We start from the raw sequence: 21,957 nt of genomic DNA, 5'->3' as shown, positions 1-21,957 counted from the left end.
GCCAGGCCCGCAGCGCTCAGCATGGCCGTGAGGAGAGATTTCCCTCCCTGCTTGCTCCGGCCCCCTAGCGTGGGGCACCCACCACCCCCTGTCTGCAAGTCACGGCTCAGCCCCGCGTCGCAGGGTCACGTGGAGAGCTGGCTCGGGAGCTCGGAGGCTTGTGGCTTTCCGTCCTGGGCTCCAGGACAGACAGTTCAGGGCTGAGCGGGAAGGAACGCAGGCCCTGCCCACAGAGGCCTCTTCTGTGCCAGGGCTGCAGGGGTCCTGGGCATGGCCAGCCACTGAGGCTGCCACAGGTACCCAGGGCTGGCAGAGCAAGGCAGCGGACACCAGCTCAGAGAACCGGGGGGCTGACACCCGTCTTGATTTCAGGACCAGCGAGATGGCCTTGCAATCTGATGCCTGGCTTCTGCAGCCAAAAGCAGAGAAACCCGGCTGCTCCCCCCACCCTGGTGGGCCACCACCTGCCAGGAAGGTGGGGGCGTGGCCGAGGGGGCAGCACCATCTCCGCAGCGGATCTGCTGCCCTCGCCTGAGCCCCGGGGCCTGCCGGGCCGCCCTGGCCGGCTTCTTGCGTCCCCACAGCTGACATGTGATCTCCCCGACCACGTAAAACCGCACTGCCTGCTGCCTCCTCCCATGGGCTTCCTCCTGCCAGGAGAGAAGCTCCCAGGGACCCCAGCACCGGAAACAGGAAACTGCAGCTTTCCTGTCCTCTGATGAAGATCGTGGCCACATGGCCACCCTGCCGCCCCCAGCCTCCCCCCCCAGGGGGCTCGGCCTCTAATCCCCGGTCCCTGGGCCGCGCTCACATGTCGGATGGGGATGCTTTCAATTTCCCCTTCCTGGTGGGTGGAAGATCCCGGCTGTGTGGGCACGGGCTGAGGCATGGCAGGCATTCCCCGCAGGGCCGGCTGCGCCAGCCCACCTCCCAGCCGGCCTCCCTGCTGCCTCCCTCGCCTGCGCCCTCTTCACCCCACGCTTCCCTGGGGAGCGAGTTTGGTGTGGAACCTCAGGACAGGCACGAGGTGTGGGCAGTCACCGTGGGTCGCGCCTCGGTGCTGGCCTGGGCCCAGCCTGTCCCCGCTGCCTTGAGAAGCGTAGAGCAACACAAGGGGCTTCCGGTCTAGCCGGGAAGCCATGTGGTGTTCTCAGGACAGCAGGCCAGGTGTGGCAGCTGCCAGTGTGGTACGGTGGCGCGGAGCGGGCCCGCGCTGGGTGGGCTGTCCCAGCCTGCCCCCTGCTCTCAGGTCTGTTTCCTCGTCAGTGGAAGGAGAGGGCCGAACTGGCTTCTCAGAACAGTGCAGTCAGCCTGTGCTTGTTCGCGCCCTCCCCTGCTGTCACCCAGACCCCGGCCTGAGGGGGGAGGAGAACTCCACATGGGGGTCCCAGCTGTCAGGCCAGCTCCCGGCACAGCACCGTGGTACGTCCACCGCCTGCCCCGTGCAGCCGGCAAGGCCCGGCCCGTCGCTAAGGAGTACAAAATGGGGACGTGGGGCCTCAGTGGGGCAGTGCTGGGGCCAGAGGGTAGAGTCCTGGTCCCCACTCTTTCAACAGCCACCTCAGGGAAAGCTGTGGCCCTCCCCAGACTGATGTCAGTGCTCCCCTGAATGTAGAAGGGCATGACACCCATCCCTACCCGCGGGGAACCCCAGAGCCACCCAGGTGGTGATGCACTAGTGCTGTGACTGAGGGGAGCTGCCGTGGGAGACAGGCGATCACAGTGAAGACATGGCCTGCCCAGAGAGGCAGGGGCTCAAACAGAACAGTGGGGCCGTCCTCTGCACCCCCCTCCCCCGCAGAGCCAGGTGGTCTTGGTTGCAGAGGGCCAGCAGGAGGAGCAGCCCCCTGTGGACACAGCCCCTCTGGCCCACTCGCCCAGGGAAGCGCGCAACGCCTGGGTCCCCGCCTCGCTCAGCCTCCATCCGCACGCGGCCTGCTGTTTGCTGCTCAGGCTGCCCAGGTCCCTCCGCATAGCCAGCACTCCTGCTGGGTCTGACTCTGGCCCTGGAATGACCCCAGTTGACAACCATGGGAAGGGCCGTGAGCGTGAGCCAAGGGGCAGGTGCTGCTGGGGTCACGGGTGTCAGGGCTTCTTGAATGACGAACATGTTGCTGGTCCCGTCTTGGACCAGTGGAACACACCTTGTGCACACTTTGCCTCACTCGTGATGCTCTCTTTCCTGAGGATCTGAGCTCAAAGTGATGCGACTGTGGCCCAGGCCTGCCTGTCTGTCATCCACGCCCTGTCCCTGTCCCACCAGCACTTCCCAGGCAGCCCGCAAGGTAGACAGCAGAGGCCCAGGCGCTGGGACTACCCAAGCAGCAGGTGGCTTCTGACGAAAGGATCAGGGTGGCTGCTGGTAGCCCTTGGCCATCTGAGGTGGTGGGAGAGGCAGGTGGTGGCTTCTCAGGCCCACTGCCCCCACTCCCTCAAGCCACATGGCTCCCAGCTGCCCAGGAAGGCAGAGGGGCTCCCTGGCAGCTGAGACTCCATCACAGCAACTGCGTTGGGCCAGAGCAGTGAGCCCCGCGCCTCCCAGCAGTGTCACTCCCTCCTGGTGGGTGGCTTGGATTGCTGTGTCCTGGTGGTGTCCGGTTCCCACCTCCGGCACGCACAGTGCCAGTGAGGTCCGCGCTTTGGGCATACACGGCACCAGGGAGGCCCTGTCTCCCGCCTGGCAAATCCGTCCATCAAATGTCGGCATGATTATGTCTAAGGGCTTGTGGCTGAGGATTCAGAGACGTTTCCGTGGTTTTGCCCACTTCTTTAGCATTCTGTTAGGCAGAGGACCCATTATGGACGCTCATTCATTGGGAGAATTAGCATTAGTAGCCTCTCTTGGGGATAAGCCCTTGGTTTCATCCACATCTGTTCCCTGGGTCTGCAGCGTAGTTTGGGGCATTTAATGCTTTGCCGGGTTCGTGTTCTCTGTTCTCTGGAAAAACCATTCATTGTTCTGACCTCACACGTAGGCTGGTGGAAGCTTTTTGAGACCACATTCACGGTCATGTTCCTTCGAGAGGCAGATTTGGGAAGTCACGCTTTGTGTGGTGTCGGGACTCCCTGGAGCTGACCCGAGAGCGAGCAGGTGCCCACGAGGGGAGCCCGGCCTCAGCCCTTCCCCTGCCCTTTGTCTTTCATCCTCTCTGGGTTCCTCGTAGAAACTCCGTGAGGAACTGACTCTTCTGGTCCTGTGTCGCCAACCCTGCTCCTGACCCCCGAATGACCACTGAGTCACGGCCCCGCAGCTGCGTGGCTGGTCTTGCCCGGCTCGAGGCTCCCAGCTTGTCTGGTGGATGCCTCCTGCAGCAGAGCCAAGGGACAGCCCTCCAGCAGCGGCGGCCGAAGTGTGTCACTGCTCAGGGCGTCACATTCCAGAAAGCCGCCCCGTCTTCTGTCCACTTCCGGAAATCCTGCCTGCGTGGGCAGGGAAAACACAGCATCCCTGCCTGGGCCTACAGGAAGCAGCAGCCCCGTGCCCATCTCAAGATACCGTTGTCCTTTGTAGTTAAAGATGACACTAGCCACAGAGATTTTGCCCAGGGGAGCCAAAAACGATGCCCTGTACTGCTACTGGTTGAGGGTGGCCACTCTGAGGACTTCCCGTTGTCATTGTCCCTTTTAGTCATGGTGGGAGGGCGTCCTTGAGTCGTTTTCCTAAAACATCTGGTTGACGGTTTGGCCATTCCCATGGTAGAACCGTGGGGTCTCTGCTTTTCCCACGTTGCAAAGACGCCCTTGGCCAGGAGGCTTCAGTCCTGCCACCTGCTGGTGGCGCTGTGGGGCATGGGGAAGGGCCCAGATAGAACTGGGACCCCTGAGTTCTCTTCTGAACTGTCTCTACCTAATTGTGACCTGGGGCAAGGCATATGTCACCTCAAGGAGTCTCCCGCCCCCGCGGTCCCCTAGCATAGTTTGGGGAGGCGCGTGGGTCCGGGGCGTGCTCAGCTCGCGTTGCTGAGTGAGAGGGGAGCTGCCAGGCCGCCCCGCCAAGAAAGGACCCGTCCCACCCGGCCGTGTCCCGCAGGTTCGGCAGCGTCTTTCCGAGCCTCAACATGGCGGTGAAGCGGCGGGAGCAGGCCCTGCAGGACTACCGGCGGCTGCAGGCCAAGGTGGAGAAGTACGAGGAGAAGGAGAAGACGGGGCCGGTGCTGGCCAAGCTCCACCAGGTGCGGGTGCGAGGGGCGGAAGGGAAGGGTGTGGACGGGGCCATTGTGGTCGTGTGGTGAGCCCCTCCCCTCACCTGGGGATACCAGGACCAGGACGGCAGTGAGAGTTCTGACAGCAGCGTCCTGTTCCCCAGGCCCGAGAAGAGCTCCGGCCCGTGCGGGAGGACTTTGAAGCCAAGAACAAGCAGCTCCTGGACGAGATGCCGCGGTTCTACGGCAGCCGGCTCGGCTACTTCCAGCCCAGCTTCGAGTCCCTGATCCGGGCGCAGGTGAGGCAGCCGCTCACGCGCGCACACGTCGGCCCCAAGGGCCACCACGCGCTCCTCCCTTGGGAGGTGGTCATGGGCTCCGTGGACACAGCCCGTGCCACTCCGTGGCCCCAGGCTGCAAGGCGGGTGGCTGAGCTGTTCTCTGCACAGACAGCGGCAGCCGGCGCTGCCCACTGCGGGACGGCATTCCGGAGCGGGGTGCAGGGCTCTGGAGCCTCGGGGACTCGGACTCTTGCCTGGAGTTTGTTTGGGTTCCCGCGTCGCTCTTAGGGTAACCCCAGCCGTGGAGTGGGTGAGGTTCCTTTCCATGAACAGTCCCCTCAGGTTTCTCTGACCCCTCGCGTCGTGCTGTGAGCAGCAGGAAGAAGCTGCAGCCCCTTCAGGCCTCCTTTCGGGGCAGGTGCTTTGCCGGGGGGGGGGGGGGGGTCCTGAGGAGAGGAGGGGTCTAGAGGCCGCTCTCTGGGGACCCAGCCCCCCTGCCCCCCACCCTGTCAGTCCTCTTTAACTTGACTTTGCGCTACCCAGGCGGAGGGGTCCTGGAGCCCTGGGAGAGCCACGCTCAGGTGCGCCTGGTGGGGAGGGCAGGTGGGACTCGGTGGCCCCGGTGCTGCAGAGCCGGGTGTCAGGCCGGGACGCTGCGCTGCCTCTCGGGTGGAAGGACACAGCGAGAGCATGTCCCTCCTCATCCCCATTCATCTTCAAATCTCTGGCAAGGATCATTCTCCCCACTGGCAAAACAGATTGAGGTGCCAAAGCCAGGAGCAGGTCCCCTCCACACAGGCCCACTGGTGGCTCAGTGTCAGCCTCAGGACCCCGACACCCCGGTCCCTTTCACCTCCAGGTAGGGGAGCAGCAGGCTGCACGCTCTGCTCTTGGCCGGGCGTTTGGCGCCCTCCAGTGGACACCGCCCGTCCTTGCAGGCTGCACAGTCGCAGGCCTGGGGAGAAGCGGATACCCCCTCCCACCCTGCCGTTTTTGGAGAACTCCAAAAGCCATGGCCAGGCACTCGGCGTCAGGGAGCCTGAGACTGGAGCTGGGACTTGTTAGTGACCCACATCCTTGGTCCTGTGTCATCTCTAGGGGGCAGTGAGACCAAGAGCCTAGTGAGGGTTAGGGGTTCTTCCCACAATGGCCCCTGAGGCAGGGCCCCTTCGCAGCTGCACCCTCTGCCCCTGGAGGAGCCGGCTTTGGGGGGGGGGGCTGTGCCTGCCCTAACCGTGCAGCCACCCCGGGCCGCCCACGCCCTCCCTCCTGTCGCTCTCGGGAGGAAGCCGCGGGTGCCCTGCTCGGCGTGCCCAGGTTGGAGCCGTGCGGGAGGCGCGGGAGGGATGCCCTGTAACCAGGCAGCGGGGGAGCCAGGGGTTGTTTACCGCCCCCTCGACACAGCCGCCTCCTCGCCCGCTGCCGCTGCCGTTAGTCACTGCAGAAGTGAGCATTCCCCGTGACTCACACGCACACGCGCCTCGGTTGGCTTGGGCAAGGAGTTTGGGGGTAGGGTGGCCATCCCCTCCCCTCCCCCCAGCGCTTGCCCCAGGCCCCCGGCCCTGAGGGGACGGGATGTTGAGACGGGCTTCATTCAGCCCACCTGGGCCCGGTGGGAACCTCGCTGTGGGCGTCCGGGGGAGCCTTCCCAGGGTTGGTCTCGAGTGTCTGGAGTAGTCGCAGAGACAGCAGGGAGTGGTGTTTGAAGCATGCTTTCATTGGGTCGTGATGTGGAAACTGAGGCAGGAACAAGCCTCTTTGCTCCTTTCTGGGAAAGTCCCCGTCCTCAGCCACTTGGGAGAGTAGTGATGGGGCCCCGTCCCTCCGCCCACCCTCAGCCTCTGGGCCTGCGTCCCACCCCAGTTCTGGTGCTGCCTGGGAGGATCTGCGTGCGCCTGGCCTCTGAGCCGTGGCCCCGGCTATGCGCTCGGGCCACGAACAAGGGCAGGTGTGAGTGGGTGAGTTAGGAGGGAATGGAAGGCTAGAACCGTGTCACCTTTCTCACCTTTACCTCTAAAATGGGCTCTCAGGGCTTTGGGAGCCACCAGCCTACCATGTCCTTGTTCTCCCAGGACAAAAGCCTTGGGCTTCTCTCCTAGCTTCCAAAAAGCAGTAAGGCCCTGGTCCCAGTACCTGTCACTCTTCAGCCTCCCCAAGCCTGTCCCTTCCCGCACCGGCTGCTGGGAGAACAGGAGCAGGAGGGCATCTTCACCTGCAGTCCCTGGGGCCCTGTTGCTCCCCAGCTCGGTTTGACTTACTGCTGCCCTGCGGTCTCGGCTGAGCCTTTCTGTGCCCTGCGCCTCTGGAAGGCTGTGGGCCTACTCCTGCCTCGCTGCCAGCAGTGAGGGAGAGGGGCTGGGGGGGGCGGGGCAGCGGTGGAGAAGCCGGAGCTGGCCCCATGGCAGCGCTGGGCCCCGCCGTCCTCCTGAGCTTCGGGCGCCTGGTTCCCGGGAGCCCAGCACTGGGTGAGCCTTCCTGCGTCCCCACAGGTCGTGTACTACTCGGAGATGCACAAGATCTTTGGAGACCTGACCCAACAGCTTGACCAGCCAGGCCACTCTGACGAGCAGCGGGAGCAGGAGAACGAGGCCAAGCTGAGCGAGCTCCGAGCCCTCTCCATCGTGGCCGACGACTGAATTCCTGTCACTCTCGGAGGACTCCTAGGACACAGCCAGCCTCTCTAGTCCTTGCCCCATCCAGGGCAGACCCGTGCTCGTCACGCAGGCTGGGGTAGAGGTGGCCCCGGTCGGCCTCGGCAGCCCTGTGCAGTGAGCGTCTTGGTCCCCTGAGCTGCAGCCTCCCCCACAGCCCCAGACGCAGGTAAGCAGTGTAGGAGCCCAGAGCGTCGCTGCCAGAACTACCGTCCAAAGTACGTCCAGGCCTAGGGCCCGAGCAGGCTGCAGCCCTCGGAGGGTCTGGGCCCTGCCTGCGTGGCGGGATTGCATCTACCTCCAGAGACCCCAGCCGGGGAGTCCAGCGGCCCCCCAGCCCCTCGTCGCCTTTTCACTTCAAAGACTCTTTCCTAGGAGAGGCCACAACCCTGCCTAGGGGACAGAGAGCAGACAGGCTGGTCCCACGCAGGGGCGAGCCCTGTGTCATTCAGGTTCCCGAGGTAACTGGGACTCAAGTTAACTGCCCCGCCACACAGAGTGTCACATGTCAATTCACAGGCCTCAGAGCAGAACCGTGGGTTTGTATCTCACCTGGATATGTGGGATTTTATTTTTTCAAGTAAAGTTTTCAGTAAAATGTCCCTGTAGTATTGTGCTGTGACTTAAGGAGAGGAGGGGACAGCCACACTGCCTTCCCCAGGGTCCTCCCGCCGAACTGGCAGGACCCCCCCCCCCCCAACTCCAGCAGGCGGTGCTGCCCACAGCCCTGCTTGAGCGCGGCCTGGCAGAGCCCCAGGCTGAGGGCCAGGAGGACAGGGAGGACACACTTGGTTTGTTTTTGACTTTGGTTTATTTAAAAAACAAAAAGCCAAAAAAAAAAAAAAAAAAAACCAACTTTATATACAAAGTCAAACTGAAACCACGGATTATGGAAAGAGGCGAGAATTACGGGGAACAGGGAGAAGGCCGGGCCAGAGCCAATACCACATTCTGAACACAGGAGCCGGGCAAGGGGTGCTGGTTTCTTCTGGCGAGCGTGGGGTGGCCGGAACACAGTGTTCTGTGGCGAACACAGCCCAACTCGAGCTTCCGAGCAGACTCTGCTCCCGGATGGCCAAGGCAGACCCTGCCCCGGAGTCTGCGCCTGGAACCAGCAGGATTTGTGCCGTCCAGAGAAAGGGGTTTCTCAGCCCCAGCCAGACTCCACGTCTGTCTCTTCAGTTTGTTGGCATCGGACCTTGTCACATACTCGAAAAGCCTTTTCCTCCCGTCTTATTCTAAACTGGAAGAGGACAGGAGAAAGCACAAGACTAAAAGGGCCCCAGGAGAATTCCAAGGTTGAGGGCAAAATGGCATTCTAGGGGTGCAAAAGATGTATTTAGTTGTAACCGGAACCGGGGTTCCTTGCACATCCGTCCCACAGCGCACAGACCGCCACCCTGATGGCTTGACGTCCCCTCCAGAGGCTGAGCACAGGGTCAGCCTCCCCTGCCCATGGCTCCAAGGTCTTGCTCCAGCTGCTTTCAGGTACCACAAGGCTCCAACTTCACCAGGTGCCATCGCCGCCCTCACGGGCCGCAGCTCCTTGCCAGGCCCTCAGTTGCTGGGCGCAGGCTCCTCCTTCTCCACCCAGCTGTCGGCCTGCGTGACACAGAGGAACAAGCGTCAGGACAGGCAGGGAGTGCCCAGGCCTGCCAGCTGCTCATTCCATAGGAACCTGTGGGCAGAGGACAAAGGTGAGGCGACTGGGAGAGGGAAGGGGGGTGGTGACAAGAGCCGCAGCTGCCCCTGGCGTCCCTCCCCCACCTTTTCCACCATGCGCTGCATCTCCAGCTGCAGGGGCGCCAAGCGCCTCCGGAACTCCTGCAGCAGCCGCTGAAGCTGGCTCTTCTGTCGTTCCGCGGCCCGGGCCGTCTCCTCGGCCTCAGCCAGCCGGGTGCGCAGCTCCTGCATCTCTGCGGCCAGTGTCTTGTTTGTCACTTCTGTGGCTGAGAAGCGGTTATGGCTCTCCTCTGTGAGGCAGGGGAGGGAAGACCAGAAGACTGCTGCTCAGTCGAGCCTGGCTCACAGGGCCGGGGCCCCGAAGCCTATGGAGTGGGGGTCCCCACGGGTCTCTGCACGGCCCGCCCGTGCCAGCCCCAGGCCGCTCACCCAGCTTCAGTTCCAGTGTGTGAATCTTGTTCTCCAGGTAGAGCCGGCTGCTGTCCTGCTGCTCCGCGCGCTGCAGCAGGCTGCCCACGTTGATCAGGCTGCCGTTGTGGGGCACCAGGGCCTTGTGTTCTGTAGGGGCAGCACCTGGCTTTGCGCTTTTCCCAGGAGGCGGCAACAGGTCCAGGTTTCCTAGAAGGGGCCGTGAAGGTTTAAGGACAGGATCTGCAGAGGAGGGAGCAGCCTGCCCTGCCCACGCCCCAGCGAGGCTGCGGAGCACCAGGACGTACCAAAGAGCACCTCCTCGGGCAGCCCGCCGTCCAGGCCCTCCTGGCGGCTGTACTGGAGGCTCCGGTACTGGCAAATGTTCTGTGTCACCACCCTGCTGACCAGCTGCTTGGCCTGTAGAAAACACACACCCACACACGCACTGAGCAGAAGGCACAAACCTCTGTCCCATCTGTCCTGCTGACGTGCAAGACCCCAGAGCAGAAGGTGAGTGCAGGCCACCCAGAGAGGACCAACAGGGGCAGGAGGGAGCGACCTGCTCTGCGCTGAGCCGGAGCCCGAGGGTCAGGAGGATCCTCTCCAAGTCTCGCCGGTGCAAGTAGCCACACCAGTTGGCATCGAAGAAGACGAAAGCAAGGAGACAGTCCAAGGGGAGCACGGCAGAGGGATCCAGCTCCTTGGGCTGCCAAGGAAACAGAAGAGCAGGAGTTGCAGGTATTTCTCCTAGTTGCTCCATCACCCAGGGCACAACCCTTTCAAAATGGAGCAGCTGGAGCCAGCACAGTGGCAGGCCTGTAGTCCCAGCTGCTGAGGGGGCTGGCGCCGGAAGATGGCTTGAGCCCGGGAGTTGGAGGCTGCAGTGTGCTATGATCAGGCCTGTGAATGACCACTGCGCTCCAGCCTGGGCAACACAGACGAGCAGCTTGGCTGACAATGATGCCACACGGGAGCAGGCCTCCTGGCTGGAGACACTGGACCAGACAGGTCCCCAGGCCTGTAACCAAAGGCCTCTGGGGCACCTGTGGAAAAGGTGCTTCTCTCAGGAGAGGATCGGATACCTCCCTGACGGGACAGTGAGATGTTCTGGAGCCTGTGAACATGGTCCACCAAGACGAGTCGTGGGTGAGCATCCCGCTCCCAGGAGTGAACCCGAGCCCTGCCGGGCCTCACCATATCCTGAAGCGAAGAGAACTCCATCTCTGACTGGTTTGAGGCAACGGACCGGACCTCCGAATCCTCCAGCTTTGCTCCTGCTACAGAAAGCCCCGGATAAACAAGGAGCAGCCTCCCCAGTCCTGACAGGAAACCACAGGTCCCGAGAGCCACTGTTCACCCTCCTCTGTCACCACCAGACGTACCAAACTCCTCCTCTCCGTCGTCCCGCAGGAGCAGCAGGTCCGGGTCCAGGGCCATCTCGCACAGGTCCTCCGCTGCCTCGCCCCGGGGCTTCTCTTCTTCCTCCCCGCCTGAAGAGGGCGGTTTGGACACAAGCCCGTCCTCCTTCTAGGGAGACAGACCAGGGTGAGGAGAAGGGACGTGATTACTGCCATGGCTAACAATAATAATGGCTAACATTTGAGTATCAACTATGTTCCAGGCACTGTGTTGAGGACTTTGTAGACACAGTCTCATTTAACGTATTTAATGTCATTCATTGCAGGGGACTCAGCATGCCCAGGACACTTCCAGACCCCTGGGATTTCCCTCAGGAGCTGATCTCAGTCCAGGAAGAAATTATGATTACATGATAGTATTTACGCAAGACGTAGAGCCAGTCGTGTTTTAGAAAAGGTTTGAAAAGTCTCTAGTTAGCCATCAGGCAATCAAACACCCCCACACGTCCCAGTGTTTTTAGTGACTGGGATTTCTGTGCTCTTGTGGCTCGGCAGCCACGCGCCCCTTCGCTCGTCCCTGCCACCTTCCCTTACCCTAGGTGCACCACTTCCTAACCGCCCTGGGCCTTCGTCCGTCCCAGGCTCCTCAGGAGTATGCAGTGGGAGGGAGGAGGGAAGGAGACGACACAGGAAGTGCCAGAACAGTGCCTGGTACAGATGATACTCAGATTAAGCGAAGCATTATCATTTGCAGGCCTCAGTGTCGAGCAGGGATGACGGAGCTACTCACCAGCGGGGTGTCTGACTCGGCAGCTGTGCCCTCACTCTGTACCTCATCCTTGGACTCCTTGGCCACTTCCTCTTTGATGGCTTCTTCTTCCTTGGCCACCTCTTCCTTGGCCACCTCCTCCTTCTCAGGTTCAGGTGGGGACATGACCTTCTCGGGAAGGTTCAGCAGCATCTTATAAATCCTGTAGCCAAAATCCCTCTGGAGCATCTCCAGAAATAGCTCAGCCAGCACCACCACCTGTCAGGAGAGGCGTGGGGCCCTGAGCACCGGGAGGAAAGGGCACCGCGAGCTCCCCAGGACGCCTGCACCCACCTCAAAAGAGATCCTTTCTTTTGGCCTCCGATCCTCCACGATCGCATGGAGGGACAGGTTTACACAGCCAGGACGTGCAATGACAGCAGGTTCCAGAGGGGGTGGAGGAGCCTCTGGGAGGTCAGTGTCCATTTCCTGCTGTGTGGTGGCCTCGGGAGTCTCTGCATTCCTTTTAGAAGCGTCTGCTGCTTGCTCGGAGGCATCAGGGGTCTGTTCAGCAGGTTCTGTTTCCTGCAGCAACAGCCCAGATGTGAGCCTCTGGGTCCTGGGGTCAGGGCACCTACTTCCCCGGCTGTGTCCCAAGGTTCAGCCTTACCCCTGGTGCCTCCTGGGCTGGGGGAGCTGCTTCTGCAGCTTTCTGCTGGCAAAGGGCCTCCCACTCTTCCAAGGTGGGCATGATGGTCCAGACGTCCGGCAGGTACACCACCACGGTCTGGAGCCGCCGCGGGGGTCCCGGCTGCAGGTACTGAAACTCAGCAAAGCGCCACCTGCTCACAACAAAGGGAAAAGGAGATGCTTCCGTTTCCCATGGATACCCATGGGTACTAAATGGGCACACACGTGCCACACTTGGAAAGTACAACAGGAAGGTGACAGACCAATTCCTCAAGAAATGGTCAGTGGGTGGAGACACAGCAGACAGGTACTGCACAAGGTGCCAGGCAGCAAGGGGTGCGGAGCGTGGCTTCAGGGCTCAGCTGGCCCTTGGCACACACCCCCACCCTGGCCACATTCATGCCCAAGGCACCCGTGACTGTGGCAGCCAGGGGTGGAGGCGGCAGGAGAAAGCCAACTGCAGAGGGGGCGGGGGCTGGGCCTGCCCCACACACGCTCTCCGGCGGGCCCTGGGAGGCGGCCACTCACCACTTGGTGCAGGTGCTCAGGTCAATGCCGGTCTGGGCCTGTGCACAGCGGATGGCGGTGCGCACCAGCACCTGCGGGTCGCCCTGGGGGTCGAGGCCATCCAGGGAAGGAGACCATTCACCCCCGACCAGCACTGCTTCTTCTTCTTTCCGGCCCAGCAAAAACTGCAAAAAGAGATCAAGGATGAGAAAGAGAAAAATACACGTTCCCTGGGTCTCCCACTGCATAAGGCTGATTCCATTAGTCAGGAACTAAGGCAGCAGGCAGTGGTCAGTCTACCACACAGGGGCTTCTCTGTCCACCAACAGGAACCAGCCACCTAAATCTGGCAAGTGAGAACATCTCTGAGCCAGATTTTCCTCCAGGGTAAAATGAGGGGCATTTCAGCTCAAACACCTTGTTTTTCCATGTTGATGTGCAGGAGCTCAGGGACTGGACGTTATCAGCGACTGCGCGCACCTCCCACCCTGCAGCTCCTGTAGCTCTTACCTTAATCTGCTTCAGAGGGTGTTCTGGCGTCTCCCTTGGCTCAGCCATGTCATCCACAAAGAGCGTGCAACAACGATACAATTCCTCCAGCCCCGGGAAAGAGAGCAGCAGTGCCTGTGCAGAGGGGGCAAGAAGGAGAAACTCAGAGCCTTCTCCAGCCACCCACAGTGATACAAGGTAAAGGAGCCCAGTGAACTCACCTTGGAACTGTAAGTGGGGTCACTGTCTGCGGGGACGGGCTCAGCACCAGTGTCCGGAGCTGCCTCCTTCTCACGAGAGACCTGGATCCGGCTCGGATGATGGAGGGAAAAGGGCTGGCTCAGAGGGAAGGCTGACAGCCAGCTCAGGTGCACGCATAGAACATCCGAGGGGACCAGGAGGCTGCGGTAGCGGCGCTGAAGTTCTAGGAAGTCACAGATGGGGCTGAAGGAAGACAGCAAGGGAATCCATATTGAGCAAAGACTAAAACATTAAAAAATGAAACCATGAAAGACTTGGAAAAAAATTGGCAAACTGTTTTTCAGTCTGAGAAAGAACTGTCTAAGTCAGGTACCTCTATAAAAGGTAAAGATGGATCAGTTTGACCACTTCATTTACAACCTCTGTATGGCAAAAGAGTCAAACTGAGAAAGGGAAAAAAAACACTACAATACTTGATGGAGAAATGGGTCACTGTCTTAATATAAAAGGAACACACAAATCAGTAACAAAAAGTTCAAGAGCCTAACAGAAAATTGACACCAATAGGTACTTAACAGAAAAAGAAATATATGAGACTTAAAAGCCCATGAAAATATGCTCAGTCTCACTCACAATTAAAGAAATACAAATCACATCACTTTTCACTACTTAGACAGACCAAGGTGAAAAAGTCTGATAACACCATTGGCAAAGATGGGGAGACAAGCATTGTCCAGTCCCCTTGGTGAGAGTGTGAATGGGCACAGCGTCTTTGGGAGAACTGACAGTAATAATCAAAACTTAAAACATCATCTCTACAAAAAATAGAAAAATTAGCTGGCATAATGTATGCCTATAGTCCCAGGTACTCAGGGAGACTGAGGCAGGAGGAGGATTGCTTGAGCCCAGAAGTTTGAGGCTGCACTGAGCTATGATGCCACCACTGCACTCTATCCCTGGCAACAGAATAAGACCCTGCCTCAAAAAAACAAAACAAAACAAAACAAAAAAGCCCTTTGAGCCAGCTACTCCATGTCTAGGCAGTGATCTCAAAAAACATAGAAGTATACAGAAGGATGTTTATTACAGAAATATTTACGATAGAGTACAAATGGAGGAATGATTAAATAAATTATGGTTCATCTATTCAGTGGAATACTATGTAGCTGCTAAAAAACAAGACTGAGCTAGTAAACGTTAATATGGAATCAAGTCTAAGACATAGGATGTGAGAAGGCAGAGTACCAACAGTATGTACGATAGGTTTCCTTTTGTTTAAAACAAGTCTGTAAGAACACACACGTGTGTTTGCATGGACTATATCGCACACATGGAAGACGCTGTTACCAGCGGCAAGTGTCAGTCCCCCTCAGCATTGCCACTCACCTGTCAACAGTGTAGGGGGTGAGATGGACTCGGTAAGGAGGCAGGTCATGCCTTGGCTTCTTAGCACCCCAAGGCTCTCCACCAGCCCGCTGTTTGCGTTTCTTGGAGTCGTAGTCATCGCTGGAGGTTGACCCATCACCAAAAGAAAGAAACCACATTGTTACATAGGTATTCAGCACATCCTGGTCTAAAAAGAAAGAACTGCAATCAGTCTAATCCCCAACATGCATTAAGAAATGGATAAAGCAGCCATGCCAACAGCCATGTGACAGCATGTTACCAAGATATTAAAATGGATATTTAAGCTCCTGTAACAACATAGAAAAACATTCATATGTTAAGCAAATAGTATAGTATGCAACACCACATATACAGTAGGCCTCAACTGTACAAAAAAAAGCTTTAAAAGACTGAAAGGAAATAAAATATTAATTGTAGATGCCTCTGATAAACTCATGAATAATTTTCTTCTATTTTTCTGAACTTTGTGAATTAACAGTTATGTAATTTTCTGAAATGAGAAAAAACTGATTTTTCACAACAAGAGATACACATATGGTACCATGCTATGGGTTCTATAAAGTAAACCTTCTTAGACAGTTCCTGGTAACAAACCCTTAACAGTACACATTCAAGTCATAGAAATACTCAAACCCTTTGCTCCAGTAATTCCATCATTCTCGAAAATTTATCCCAAGGAAGTTAATTCAAAAGACGAAGAAAGGTTGTAGTAGTAGGAAAATGGCAAGCAGCATAAACTGAGAATGAGAAAACCACACACATGTCCAGCAATACCAAGATTTTGATAGTAGATAAAAATAATCATCATGCAGCCACTAAAGGAATTGTGAGGATTATGCTGCAATATGGAAAAATGCTTAGGAATCACAAAAGTAATTTGAACTGTAAGGTTAAAACTGCAAAAAGTATGCACATGTACAGCTAAAAACCAAGCAAGAACACAGGAGGAAAAAGTGGCAGCAAGTGATTTTCCTTTTCAAAATTATTTTCTCAAGTTCTTTAATGCCCACCTGTTAATAACAGATGTCTTTAAAGGGAAAGAAGCCAAAACCATACATTTTCATATCTTAATTTTATATAATAGCATGGCACTGCCTTATACGTTTGGGTATAGTAAGTAAAAATAGTAGAGGAGAAAAGACCTTTAGACCATTCATTCTAAATGCCTGACTCATAAAGGAACAGTCCCCCACGTCACAAGAGAAATAAAATCAGCTGCCATTTCTCCTTGCCCAGGTAGCTGCACTGAGTCTATGCACCAGGTTTTTGTTCTTCCTCTTAGACCTGCTCGGTCCTTTCCCTGCTCATGACACGGCAGTGACTAAGCTGATTAGATTCAACATGAGACTTTTGTTCTTTTCTGTTTGCCTGGATCACTTCCCTATTCATGAGCATCTCCATCCAGAGCCTCCTTTTCTCCCCTAGCTGGGACGCCAGTGCTTCCACGTTTCTAACAAAGACCTGGTCCAAAGTCGTTGGACAAGTCTCTTCAGCTCACCCGTGACAGAAGGAACTCCAGTAAATGCTGTCAACCTCTAGCTAAACTGTGTGTTCCACTGAATCTTGTGGATTCAGTGGCCAGTTTTATCCCTTACTGTCAACTGTCAGGAGGTCACAAGGCAGTACCAGTGACGACATCTCAGTACCTGCAGCAGCAGAAGCCCAGCTGGATAGACCTGTCTAAAAACCTCAGTAGTTTAGCAGTACCTTCCCATGGAGACATTGTTCCCTGCATCCCAAAGCCTGGAATTCAAAGTAAAGCTTGGCTTCTGTGCAAACGCTAATATGGCTGAGTCTTTTATAAGTTAAAAGTTGCTCCCCCAGAGTGACCCACTTCCTGTCACCCCTTTTCCTACTCTGCACATTCTCTCCACTGACTGATGGTGATATCTCCCTCCCAGGCTGATGCAGACTGACTAGCCCTTATCTGAAATGCTTGGGATGAGAAGTGTTTTGGATTTCTGATTTTTTTGAATTTTGCAATATTTGCATTACACTTACAGGTTGAGCATCCCAAATCTAAAACCTGGAAATTTGAAATGCTCCAGGGAGCATTTCCTTTGAGCATCATGTCAGTGCTCAAAAAGTTTCGGATTTCACAGCATTTTGGATTTTCAGATTTGGGATGCTCAGCCCGTTCTTGCACAGGCCTTGCATGGGGCCCAGCACATCCAGGACAATCAAAGGAAACTGACTTCACAGAAGGCCGGCCTGAACTTGAACCTAAAGCAGAAAGTCTGTAGCAGGCATAGATTTCCACCCAGGCGACATTACCTCTGAAGGCCTTGCTATGATCATGTAATGGAACCTTTAATAATTTCACAGAAAGTGAGTGGGAGAGCCCCTGGAAAAAGACCAGGAAGGTGCACAGGACCAGAGGGGTGGGTGCATGCCAAAACACAAACCCGTGACTGGAGTATGGGACAAAGGGTTTCAAGTTAGTGGAAATACCACGGAAGACAATCCTAGACAAAGATTCTCCCGAGTTAGAATTCACAATGACCTACCCCAAGGGAACAAATGCTTCAGCTACATCACTTGGCCTAAACTTTTTCTCTGAGTTACCCACGCTCCTTTGAAGTGTTTACACGGGTTTGCATTGTCAGCTCTTGCCATGTAATACTCTACTGGCATTTGGGATGGGGGTGTTTTCTTCTATGTACTGCATTCATTTCAAGAGAGAGCTATAACAGGAAGGAACTTTCTGGAGTGATGGAATGTTCTAAATCTTAATAGGGGTGAGAGTTACATGGGATTTTCCATTTGTGAAAATTTTCCAGTTAAGACTTACGCATTTCAATCTACATAAATTTCATCTTTAAACAAAATCAAGGGGCAGTGAGGAGATGGAGGTAGGGAAAGAAAAGAATGGCAGATGATGATACGATGATACCTGTTAAAGCTGGGTGATGGGTATTCATGAGGGTTCATCACACATTTCTGTTTACTTTGCATAAATTGAAATTTTCCATTATAAAAAGTTAAAATGAAGATAGAACTAGAATGAGTTGTAAACTAGTCTAGAGCTTAAACCACAGAAATATTAGCAAAAACACACAGGGAGAGAGTAGGAGAGATGGAAGGTATGAACTGGACAGAGGACAGACAGCATGCTCCTGAAAAGTCCCCAATGCTCACAGATGACACAAGATCACCTAGGATGCCCCTCAAAGGCTCAAATTCTTGCTCTATGTATGGCCAAGAAAGCTATCTGCTCATTCAAGGCACAAGGCTTGAATTTCTGAGCAGAGTACAACATAACGTTCTAATACCACACTAATGTATACATTGTATCTATATAAAGAAACATTTAAAACTAGTAATCAAAACATGCTACAATGTTACTTTTCTTGACATGTTACTATTTTCTTGAAAGTTTCAATCCTTGGTTATCTCAATCTTAGGGACTAGAAATAAAAGAGAAAATTTTTTTTTTTGAGACACAGTCTTGCTCTGTTGCCCCAGGTAGAATACAGTGGCGTCATCATAGCTCACTGCAACCTCAAACTCCTGGGCTCAAGCGATCCTCTTGCCTCAGCCTCCCAAGTACCTGGGACTACAGACATGCACCACAACACCCAGCTAATTTTTCTATGTTTAGTAGAGACGGGGTCTTGCTTTTGCTCAGGCTGGTCTCGAGCTCCTGAGCTCAAGCAATCCTCCTGCCTCGGCTTTCCAGAGTGCTAAGATTATAGGCATGAGCTACCGCACCCAGCCAAGAAATCATATATTTAAAAAGTATCTCAATATGATGAACTATATTAAATCCCTGCTTGCTAAACCAGTGTGTATAAAGTTCCAATATTTATCTATACATTTCAGTGTGTCTGCCGATTTCAGGGAAAAGAGACTAGGATCTAGCTGTAGAAACAGAATGTTAGTGTCAACAGGTGGCCAAAAAAGGGACATTACTCCTAAAGGCAAGCAAAACATCTTTTCTGCATAATCATCCTCTTACCTTCGGCCCTGATCCAATCGTCCGTGAGGGCCCCGAGCAGGAAATCTGTTCAGGTGGCTCAGGTGAAGTGTGTGCGATGTCTGGAAGAGACTCAGAGCTGCAGAGAAGAAATGACCAGTGACTCAAAAACCCTAAAAAACCTGTCCAGCTTCCCCCTTCCTTTCTTCCAGTGCACAGAAGTATCCACTTCTATTCTGACAGCAGCAACTTGAAAGTTGCAAGCCCGTTCATCCAAGAGTACCCCATAAAGCCACACCCCAACAATCATGCTACTGGTACTCACGCTTCTGAGGAAAGAGTGGGGGAATCCGATGAGGCTGGAAGATCAACTGAGGCTGAGCTCCCAGGATCCCTTGCTTCTGGCCCAGGGCTGCCACATGCAGAAGAGGAGGTGCTGGGGACTTCAGTAGGGGCTGCAGGATAGTAGCCAGGAAATTTAGGGGATCACACGGTTGACTCACTCACTACCCTGGAAAGATGCAGTCCCACCCCCTCGACAAAAATAACATCCTTGCCCAGCCATCAGGGCCCAGGGCTTCCGTCCCTCCCCTTTCCAATGCACATGCTCAGGAGAGGTGAATACCTGGTTGGAGAGCGTCTGCACCTTAACAGCATTCCAGGGCACCGCCTGGCCTGGGTTGTATGCAGCCTTCACCAGCACCTTCTCACCCAGCTGGGGCAGCCGGCCCTTCACCACGCTGCCAGCACACAAGCCAGGAGGCCCGTCAGGACAAGGACCCTGGCGCCAAGCCACCCTAACTGCCCCCATGAGAATCTCCATCAAGATTTCTCACATCTTGCATAAAAACAGCAAAGCAATGGATTTGGGGGCGGGGGAGCCACCAGCATGGTGACAGAACTGAATCCAATAAGCATTTCTGGTAGGGGACCAGCCTCAAGCCTACCTTAGCTGAAAAAAGACCTCTTCATCCACCACCCCAAAGTAGTCATGCAAGCTGGTAACAATGCCAGTGAAGACCCGCTGCTTCTCCCCACCCTGTAAAGGAAGACTGCAGTTTAAAAAGTAACAGGGAGCAACCTGGGCAAAACCTCACCCTGCCTCTAGGGTCTCATCTCTGTCCCCACCCCAGCTCAGTGCACTGCATCGAGATGCACATATACAGTGGATTGCATCAATAAGCACATATGTATAGTGGACATAATCCATCTTTGGAGTGGGGGACAGTTGAGTTGATTCTTGGCTCACAAGCTTCTTTTAGGATTTCTAGTTCTTTAATTCCAAGAGGTACCCCAAAGATTTCCCTGGAGACAGAAATTAAGACTCCCCAGTATGAGAGGTGTCTAGTCGCCTCCATACTGGCCCACTACCAAGACAGGGGTCTGAAACGATGAATACTATTGGGTAAGAAATGAAAGAGCATCAGGCATCCACGCATGCTGGTTAGTCCCAAGGGCTGAAACTCACCACGAAGGATGCCCAACCTACCTGAAGGTGCCTGGCATTTTGGGACAGGTCTGTGGCCACAGGAGGAGTGAGCAAACCAGGAGGAGGGCCCAGAAGAGATGTTGAAGCTGTGCCTATGGAGATAGAGAAGCAATCTCCAGGAACTGCACCTACTACCTTAAGTACTAGAGTCAGCTAGAGGATACAGTAAACCCAACGTGCAAAGCACCAACCAGCTCGTCCACAGGGCTTCACTGGCAACCACTGGGCATCTCCTGTTTGCCTAAGAAACAGCAGCAGCAAATTGCTCTCCACCAGGGAAACTCCAAAAGCCAATATTTGAAACTAACTCCAGAGCACATACTTCCTAGTATGAGGCCAGGTAGGGAGAAAAGTGGTCACCTGAGAAGTTGCGTCCCCCTGGAAGCGGGTTGATCCGCTGGCGCTTAAACTGGGACATTGGGAATGCTGTCCTCTTTCAGAGTCTTGGGAAAAAACCTTCAATCGAAAAAGAAATACATTAACAGCTCATATGGGAGATTTCTATCTACCCCCAGAAAGGTGGAGAACCTTAAGCAACTAAGGATCTTCAGGAAAGCAGGGGAGGTGGACGCTGAGACTGAATGGAGGCCATGGACAGAGAAAATGTAAACAAAGTAAATAAAATGAGAAATTACATTATTTCCAGTTTACACTCATAATAACCCAGTGGTGAGCGATATTTTCATACTGTTTCCCAGTAAAGGAAACCGAAGCTCAGAGAGATCGAGAGACTTGCCGGGACCACGTAACTAGTTAGAGAAAAAACTGGGACTCACACCCAGGTCTCCCAACAACTTAGCGTTCCTCTCACTATGCCACGCCACCCCCAGAGTAGTTGCTGGGGTGGAGGGCTGGAAAGAGCCCCGGTGACGTTCATTCATTCAAAAACATCCGCCGAAACCCTCCACGCAGGGCCCGGGAAAATGGAGGAGGCCGGTGCGGGCGAGGAGACGCTGTAGGCCCGCTCCCCGGAAGCCCGGCCCGTTGTTTCCCCGACCGGCCGGTGGGAAGGTGGTTCCCCGGGCGGCCGAACGCAAAACGGACTGCGCGCCCGCCCTCCTGCTCCCACGCTCCGGGGCCCTCCGTTCCGGCCTCGGCAGTCGCGGCGCCAGGTGGCCCGGCCCGGCCGCAGCGAGGCCGCTGGGGGAGAACGAAGGCGCGCGGTTTCTCCTCCTCCCGCCCGCCCCCAGGGCCGAGGCCGTTGCCAGGGAGACCGGACTTGCAGCCAAAGGGGGGCTCGGCTCCTTCCGCGCCCCGCGCATCTTCGCCGCCCGGTCCTCGCAGCCCCTCGGCCGAGGCAGGGGCGGAGGGGCGACGGAGCGGAGGGGCGGGGGGTGGGCCTCCCCTACCTACCTGCGGGCCAGGGCCGCGACACCGGGGGGACAAAGACACCCGGAACCACCACTGCCGCTGCTGCCGCCGCCACCGGAAGCGTCTCTTCGGAGGCGCGACCACTGGTCGGAAGCTGCCACTCTCCCGGATATGGTCCCTCCCTCGTCACCACCGACCTCTCCCTTCCCCCACGCCGGCCTGCCATCCCGCTGCAACTGGGGAACGGAAGTGCGCCTTCCGGGATCGGATGCGTTTTAAGAAGCCGCGCCTGGTGTCCTCGCTTAAGTGTCCGTGCAGAAAAGTAGGCGTCAGAGCATTGGTTCCTAGGCCCAAAGTAGCTGGAGCTGAACCCCCAAACGCAAGGCAGCGCGCACCGCTTACTACCCCCGCCTCACTCTGGCAGCGCCGAGAGTGCAGCAGCAAGAGAACCAGCCCCTCCTGACTAGAGGAGGATGCCTGAGCAGTGGCCATTTCTAGGAGACATTCCTGTGGCTTACTCAAGCCATCCCTAGCACTCTGTGCTTCCATGGACCGCACCCCCACAGCAGCCCTGGGGGTGAGCAAGTCAGGAATCAGTGCCCTAATTCTCAAATATGAAACCTAGGAGAGTTAGATGACATGACTTGCTCAAAATCTTGCCAGGAAACTGGCC

The 21,957-nt window shown here is 55.9% G+C and overlaps 2 protein-coding genes across 5 annotated transcripts in view; one reads left to right on the top strand and one right to left on the bottom strand.

The window, feature by feature from the left end:
- BIN3 (bridging integrator 3) overlaps positions 1-7,676 on the top strand; it is a 40,319-nt gene extending 32,643 nt beyond the window's left edge. For both annotated transcript variants that reach the window (XM_045535661.1, XM_045535662.1), the window contains 3 exons: positions 4,031-4,172; positions 4,307-4,441; positions 6,913-7,676. In XM_045535661.1, coding sequence (XP_045391617.1) covers positions 4,031-4,172; positions 4,307-4,441; positions 6,913-7,059 — 424 coding nt within the window. In that variant the 3' untranslated portion in view covers positions 7,060-7,676. The remainder of the gene's footprint in view (positions 1-4,030; positions 4,173-4,306; positions 4,442-6,912) is intronic.
- Positions 7,677-7,866: 190 nt separating this feature from the next.
- Positions 7,867-21,535, bottom strand: CCAR2 (cell cycle and apoptosis regulator 2). 3 transcript variants are annotated; one of them, XM_045535658.1, is made up of 21 exons: positions 21,327-21,535; positions 20,334-20,429; positions 19,974-20,065; positions 19,432-19,523; positions 19,110-19,224; positions 18,810-18,939; positions 18,527-18,623; positions 14,548-14,667; positions 13,182-13,404; positions 12,982-13,095; positions 12,493-12,656; positions 11,945-12,116; positions 11,629-11,859; positions 11,317-11,553; positions 10,551-10,695; positions 10,363-10,442; positions 9,728-9,874; positions 9,474-9,585; positions 9,187-9,375; positions 8,842-9,047; positions 7,867-8,676 (listed from the first exon to the last, which is right to left on the bottom strand). In XM_045535658.1, exons 2-21 carry the CDS (start codon positions 20,389-20,391, stop codon positions 8,632-8,634), a joined length of 2,769 nt encoding a protein of 922 aa, XP_045391614.1. In that variant the 5' UTR covers positions 20,392-20,429; positions 21,327-21,535; the 3' UTR covers positions 7,867-8,631. The 3 variants fall into 3 exon arrangements, with proteins under 3 accessions (XP_045391614.1, XP_045391613.1, XP_045391615.1); XM_045535657.1 differs by having other exon boundaries at positions 10,363-10,445; positions 21,327-21,534; XM_045535659.1 differs by having other exon boundaries at positions 10,363-10,445; positions 11,359-11,553; positions 21,327-21,534.
- Between the last annotated feature and the right edge of the window lie 422 nt (positions 21,536-21,957).

Source organism: Lemur catta, chromosome 22 (genome assembly GCF_020740605.2).
Source record: "Lemur catta isolate mLemCat1 chromosome 22, mLemCat1.pri, whole genome shotgun sequence".
Classification (NCBI taxonomy): domain Eukaryota; kingdom Metazoa; phylum Chordata; class Mammalia; order Primates; family Lemuridae; genus Lemur; species Lemur catta.
The sequence above is the reverse complement of the archived record's forward strand: the minus strand, read 5'-3'. Positions and strand labels throughout refer to the sequence as shown.